At 38.9% G+C, this 7071-nt stretch overlaps 1 protein-coding gene across 1 annotated transcript in view; it reads right to left on the minus strand.

The window, feature by feature from the left end:
* Nucleotides 1-7071, minus strand: part of MUC19 (mucin 19, oligomeric) — a 68735-nt gene that overhangs the window by 21378 nt on the left and 40286 nt on the right. The window contains exons 68-79 of the mRNA XM_017855253.1: nt 5954-6007; nt 5415-5447; nt 5104-5157; nt 4925-4969; nt 4704-4751; nt 4400-4462; nt 3348-3401; nt 3141-3194; nt 1985-2038; nt 1513-1548; nt 1177-1230; nt 125-172 (exon numbers count right to left, since the gene is read on the minus strand). Coding sequence (XP_017710742.1) covers nt 125-172; nt 1177-1230; nt 1513-1548; nt 1985-2038; nt 3141-3194; nt 3348-3401; nt 4400-4462; nt 4704-4751; nt 4925-4969; nt 5104-5157; nt 5415-5447; nt 5954-6007 — 597 coding nt within the window. The remainder of the gene's footprint in view (nt 1-124; nt 173-1176; nt 1231-1512; nt 1549-1984; nt 2039-3140; nt 3195-3347; nt 3402-4399; nt 4463-4703; nt 4752-4924; nt 4970-5103; nt 5158-5414; nt 5448-5953; nt 6008-7071) is intronic.

Below are 7071 nucleotides of genomic sequence, written 5' to 3' on the forward strand. Positions count from 1 at the left end.
ATGAAGTGTGTTCTCCATTTTTAAATTCAGAGTCACAGTAAACACATTAGTTTGCAGTCCAGCCTTGATTATTTGGCTCCTTGGAGTTAAATGTCAGAGGTTTCGGGGTATTTTTCACGCTTACCTATTTCACTTCCAGGATTTGACCTCTCAGATGTGCCACTGGTAGCTTCTAGTGACAAGAAATGAAAACAATATTTGTGTAAAGGTATTCAACTGCATTCAATAAACTTATAACATCCAAATTCCAAAATATGACAGATCTAAACCTCTAGAGTAACTTCTATCATCTCTGCTGCCTTAAATAGAACAATATGGATTTATATTTCCTCCATATGTACTGCGGTAATAGCTTGAATGTTAAAAGGGGAATCTTTCTGGACTCTGAGCCTCTTTTTCTATAATTGTAATATAAGGTTTGGCCACAGGAGAAATGATATGATTTTTATAAATACAAGCTTTGTTTAACAAATATCTCTATGAAAAGGCAAAAGCCCAATGTAGATTTGTAGAAACTCAAGAGTTGCCAAATCTTTGGCCAGGTGCAGTGGCTCACACCTGTTATCCCAGCACACTGGGAGGCCAAGAAAGGCAGATCACTTGAGACCAGGAGTTCAAGACCAGCCTGGCCAACATGGTGAAACCCCATATCTACTAAAAATACAAAAAAAAAAAAAGATAGATTGGTGTGGTGGTGCACACCTGTAATCCCAGCTACTTGAGTGGCTGAGGTAAGAGAATTTCTTGAACCCTGGAGGTGGAATTTGCAGTAGGCTGAGATCACACCACCATACTCCAGCCTGGGCTGGAGACTATCTCAGGAGTGAGACTATCTCAAGAAAAAAATAATATATACATTTGTCATTTTTTCTCGTTTCTCATTTTTTCTCATGTATATTAATATAGGTGTGTATATATATATATATTTATTTGTGTGTGTGTGTATATATATATATATTTGCCAATTCCACTTTCATTGATTATGCTTCCTTCCATGGAAGTTATATTTTCTGAGAATAAAAAGGAAGAAAGTAGTGAGGGCTAACAGAAAATCATCAAAAGACATAATGTGCCATTGCTGCAGAGTTAGCCCCCAACAACAACAACAACAACAACAACAACAACAAAAAAAAAAAAAAAAAAAAAAAAACAGCATCTGTTTCCTCGTTGACTCACCTGTGTTGAAACTGCTAGGTGAGATGGTGTTGCCAGAGACCACTCCAGTAGTACCTAAAAACAAAATGGAAGGGTACCACTATATCGATTGTTTTCTTATAATAAAAGCCCATTCTATAATAGAATGAGGCAACTACAGAATTCTTTATTATACAAGAAAAAAACATTTTCAGGGACAGCTTGTTCCAAAGTTATTTTGTATTTTGCAAATGTAATGCTCCATTCTCACTATAAACTTGGTGGGGGAAGGGTGCAATGTGAGGTGGTGGTGGAGTCTCAATGAGAATGTCTCTTTTTCTGGACTCAATGTCAGGAAAACAAAGGTACTTTACTTACCTAGTGGAATGCTAGTGATTTGGCTACCTGATACCCCTAGAAGAAGGAACAAAGCAGGACTGATTACCTGTTGAATTTTCATTTGGGTAAAATATTGGTATTGTAGAAATTGTAGTAGTCTAAAAGAGTTGAGATGTGACAAAAGAGTGTCGAGGTATAGTGTAGTGGTGATTTAGTATCATGGTTAAGAGGATGGATTTTGAAGCCAGAGTGCCTGAGTTGAAATCTGTTGTTTGCTCGCTGTGTGATCTTCATTCAGTTAGTGAATATCTTTGAGCCATAGGTTTTTCTCATCTGGAAAGTCTGTGAGAACAATAGTGCTTACCTCACAATTTGGGATGAGGGATAAAAGAAATAATAATGAGAAAAATGTGGAGTAGTGCTTAGAACATAGTTCATGCTAGAAAGTGTTAACTACTATGGCTATTATTTTAAGTGAAAAGTGGATAGGTTAGGAAGCTCGTGTGCTCACCTGTATTCATTCCACTTCCTGTGGTCCCAGTGCCTCTAAAGGACGTCATAGCTTCTTAGAGAGGAAAGGTAGGAAAATATGAAGTGAGAGGAATTAGCATTCTGAGGAAAGTGAAGTGTTCTTGATAACAGTGCCATGGGAGGCACTTTACTAGTAAATTATTCTGTGGAGTCTCACCAGCTGGCTGGCTCACCTGTGTTTGATCTCCCAGGTTTAGATGTGTTGCCAGAAGCTACCCTAGTCTTTCTCTGTCACCCAGGCTGGAGTGCAATGGCACAATCTCTCACTGTAACCTCCGCCTCCCAGGTTCAAGTGATCCTCCTGCCTCAGCCTCCTGAGTAGCTGGGATTACAGGCTCATGCCACCACACCTGGCTAATTTTTGTATTTTTAGTAGAGACGAGCTTTCACCATTTTGGCCAGGCTGGTCTCAAACTCCTGACCTCAGGTGATCCACCCACCTCGGCCTCCCAAAGTGCTGGGACTACAGGTGTGAGCCATTGTGCCCAGCCTGTGTTTTCTCATGCATAGTTTTATTCTCAAATCAAATAAAGATGCAAATTCCTCAACAGAGGACTCCATTTTTCTGGAATTCAATGGCAGTAAGTCAAGCGGCCCTCTTTCCTGCCATATTTACCTATTGTGCTTCCAGTTCCTTGGTTTGCTGACCCTCTAGTGGTAGCTCTTAAAAGGATAAAAGTAGAAAAACTTTGGAATATAAATGTAGACTAGAGTTATAGGGATAACTACTGTACATTTCAGTCATTATTGTGCTCAAGGAAAAATATATCATTCGAGGCAAATCTGTATGCATTTTGGCCTTCTGTTGACCTGAAATGGAATCCTCTGAGCCAGTAATTCATTTTTATGATATACCTAAAATGGAGATAACTAAAATGGAAAAAGAAAACTTTTCATACAATTATCACTTTCACTCTCATTTGCAGAGACTTATATATGTGAGGCTTGGCCCTGGAAATGGAAGGAAATTTGCCCAAGTTAATTCAAAATCAAGTAACAAAACGCTGATCTTAGATGAAAGTTCCTCAAAAGCTCCTCCTCGAAAAACTATCCTATTAAGAAGCAAAGTATAGTTGTAATTTATTATTACTCAAAAGTCATACATGCATGCACAAACACACACCATTAATTCTCACCTGTCTTCCATCCCACTACAGTGGTTCTGTGGACTCCTGGGGAAGTTGTGGCTTCTGGAAGAAAAAGAGAAGCAACGAGTAAAGGATGAGGACTTAGAAGGATGGGGAAATATACTGTGACGCTCTTATAGAAGAAGAGCAATGTGAAAGACATTTTTGCCATCTTATTTCCAGAAAGGGAGCTTTCTTCTCAGCTTGTTAGCCTACCTGTACTGGAACTTCCAGGTGCAACAGCTGTGCTCAAGGCTACACCAGTAGTGCCTGAAATGAGAAGGTTATAGTGGTATAAAGAATCTTTTGCATGGAGGCAGTCTAGGTATAAACTAAATCTGTATTTCCAGGGCCATATCACTCATATTGTACACTGGCCAGCTCCAGGAGGCACCATTCACACAGCCTGCTTTGTCTATGTGGCAGTCCTTTGAGCATGTTCTTCCATTGGCCTTTTTGTTCCTGGATTGAATTATATATTTTTCCTATATTTTAATTATTTCATTCATTTAATAAATATTTATTGGGCCCTGTTTAGTACTAGGGATCATTGAACAGAGACTTTTTTCTCAAGAAGCCTACCTTTTAGTAGGCTTCCCAAGCATATATAATATAAAACCCTCAAATGTGAGACAAAAGAATTTCTTTAACATATTTGCCCATTTTACTTCCAGTGACTTGATTGTCTGATGCATCAGAGGTGATTCCTGATGATTGAAAGTAGGAAAAACAATTCTGAGTATGTTTTGACCTATAATCAATCACTGAGGCAACCCTTCAGCAACTTAATACTTAAATCTCAGGATGGAGAGCAAACCATTTCTGAGTTCATTTTAGTCATCTGTTCACCTGAGACAGACCTTCTGGGCCAGTCTTGACTCCTGCTGATTCTGTAGTAATACCTATAATATCCACTGGGTTAACTGTCCAGGGAATTACTGCTCCTGCTACCCTCTCCAGAAATCTATGTCCTAAGGCCAGGCATTGGAAAAGGCCGGTTCAGAAGTCAGCTCAGGGGTGTGGATGGGAGGACCTGCCCTCCCTATACGATAATTTCTCAGATCCAGAGGCAAACTCATGATACTACTTAATGGCCATGCTAACCTCTGAGACCCCTAGTTCTCAGTGATTTCACAACAGTGACTCTGATGGCTTCTAAGGAAGCTTTGGCCTCTGGAAGAGGAAATGAAGCAGAAAGGATGTTTGGGGTTACATATTCCTCCTTGAAATTAAACAAGTGATGACTGCCATTGAAAATATTCACTTACCTATAACAGAACTTCCAGGTGCAACAGTTGTGTGAGAGATGATGCCACTGGAACCTGGAATCACTAAGAGAAGGACACTTACATCATTTCCTTTACATTAACAGAAGGGCTAAGAAGAAAAACATTATATGTTTTTTGTTAACTCAGAGGGCGTATTCCATTATTCCTCATACACCTTTCAACAAGGATACTTCATTCCAAAAAAAAAAAAAAAAACCAAAGGCTAAGAACTCACATTAAAAGTATCCTTATTATCTAAATACTGGTAAATATCAGGAAGATATTCATACTTTCCCATGCTCACCTGTTTGACTGCTGGAGAGTTGGCTCCCCAGTGCAGTGGTCACGGATCCTGTAAAAGAGAAAAAAAAGAATATTCTGCTGTCTATAAATGTAAAAATTTTGGTAAAACACTAATATTCTGAAATGTAGGGGCTTGGACAAAGATTTCCATAGGAAATCATTCTGTATTTATTTCAATCAATTTGAATTGTTAGAACTATTTTACAAACTTCCCATTTTCACCTGAGACTGTTACTGCTTCAGTGATTCTAGAAAAAGTTGTAGCCTCTGAGAAAAGGGAAAAGAATAGAAGTGAGGGCAAAGATTTGAAGAATCTGAGAACTCATGGTAGGATCACCCAGGCAGACACCTCATTGAGGAGCACTTCCCAAGCATTGGTTCCTCCCAGCCTGGTGCTTTACCTGAGTTGGAGCTCCCAGGGGTGACTGTTGTACCAGAGGGCACTCTAGCTGTACCTAGGCAGGAAAGAAAAAAAACAAAGATCAACAGATTGACACATTTGTAACCCTTAGAAGAATGTGGCCAGCATCATGTCTACCTGGACCTTGGAGCAGCAAAAGATGCTTCCTGGACCTATAACTGACAGGAGATGGTATTTTCTATGTTTACTGTGTGCCTTTGTAAGGCCAAGGTTAATGCAGTGGCTAATGTGCCTGCTCTGATTATTTTTGCCAAGATTGAAGGTCATATCAAAGATGTTCTCCAAGTTTACCTGTCTTACTTCCTGGTGCTCTGGTCGTGGCTCCTAATGAAAAGGAAAAGAGAGAGGAAGGAGGAGGAGGAGGAGGAAGAGGAAGAAAAGGGGGAAAAGAAAGAAGAAAGGAAAGTTTGAATTTTTACCCCTGAACTAAAATGTGACATCTTAAAGATTTCTCTGCTGAATACAAGTCAGTACTGTAATGATACACATACTGAGTTATTTTCAAAGGAAAAACCCTTTCAGAGCCAGAGCTACTGTAACTCTCCTCTCTAGAGGCCTCAAACCCTGAGGCTAGTCCTAGAGAAGAAAAAGCCTTTTGGAAATTTGGGCCCAAGTTTTTCCAAATCTGAAAGGAAATCCTGGTTGCTTTGAAATAGCTTCAAAAGGAAAGGAAAAACTCTACTCCACATTAAAGAGATTATTTGCATAATCTATTCAACCCTTCTATAATTTACAATTATTCCAATATAAAAAGTTCATTGAAAAAAATGTTTCCTCTAACAAATTTATCAAAATACAACAGTAAATAATGAAACCCCCATAATCTTCACCTGATTTTATTTCTGCTCCAGTGGTGCCACTTCCTTCTAGGAAAATTGTGGTCTCTTAAAGATGGAAAGAAAACTAAAATTAATTGAGTGCTAAGAAAAAGGGATGAGCTAAGCTGATATCATTACATGAGAGAAGCCCAATTCAAAATGTCTTGCCACCTACTAAGTTAGAAAGGAAAGTTTCCTGACTGTAAAGGTGATGTAAACCTTCAATTCACAAGGGTATTTTTTTTAAATGGGGAATGAAAGAATTTTAACTCATATGGTTCTTAGACTTTAGGTAGTTCTTAATTGGAATAAGATATGTAAACCTCTTAATAAAAATGGTTATAGAAAGGAACTCATCAATGATAGATATGCTCACTACTATTATCATCATTTTCATTGATTTAAGTATCAGAATTTTCTTTTTTTTAACTTATACTTTAAGTTTTAGGGTACATGTGTACAACATGCAGGTTTGTTACATATGTATACATGTGTCATGTTGGTGTGCTGCACCTATTAACTTGTCATTTACATTAGGTATATCACCTAATGCTATCCCTCCCCACTACCCCACCCCATGACAGGCCCTGGTGTGTGATGTTCCCCACCCTGTGTCCAAGTGTTCTCATTGTTCAATTCCCACCTATGAGTGAGAACATGTGGTGTTTGGTTTTTTTGTCCTTGCAATAGTTTGCTGAGAATGACGGTTTCCAGCTGCATCCATATCCTTACAAAGAACATGAACTCATCCTTTCGTATGACTGCATAGTATTCCATGGTGTATATGTGCCACATTTTCTTAATCCAGTCTGTCATTGATAGACATTGGGGTTGGTTCCAAGTCTTTGCTATTGTGAATAGTGGTGCAATAAACATACGTGTGCATGTGTCTTTACAGCAGCATGATTTATAATCCTTTGGGTATATATCCAGTAATGGGATGGCTGGGTCAAATAGTATTTCTAGTTCTAGATCCTTGAGGAATTGCCACACTGTCTTCCACAATGGTTGAACTAGTTTACAGTCCCACCAACAGTGTAAAAGTGTTCCTATTTCTCCACAACCTCTGCAGCACCTGTTGTTTCCTGACTTTTTAATGATCGCCATTCTAACTGGTGTGAGATGGTATC

This window comes from Rhinopithecus bieti, unplaced genomic scaffold (assembly GCF_001698545.2).
Source record: "Rhinopithecus bieti isolate Rb0 unplaced genomic scaffold, ASM169854v2 scaffold_1070, whole genome shotgun sequence".
NCBI classification, from domain to species: domain Eukaryota; kingdom Metazoa; phylum Chordata; class Mammalia; order Primates; family Cercopithecidae; genus Rhinopithecus; species Rhinopithecus bieti.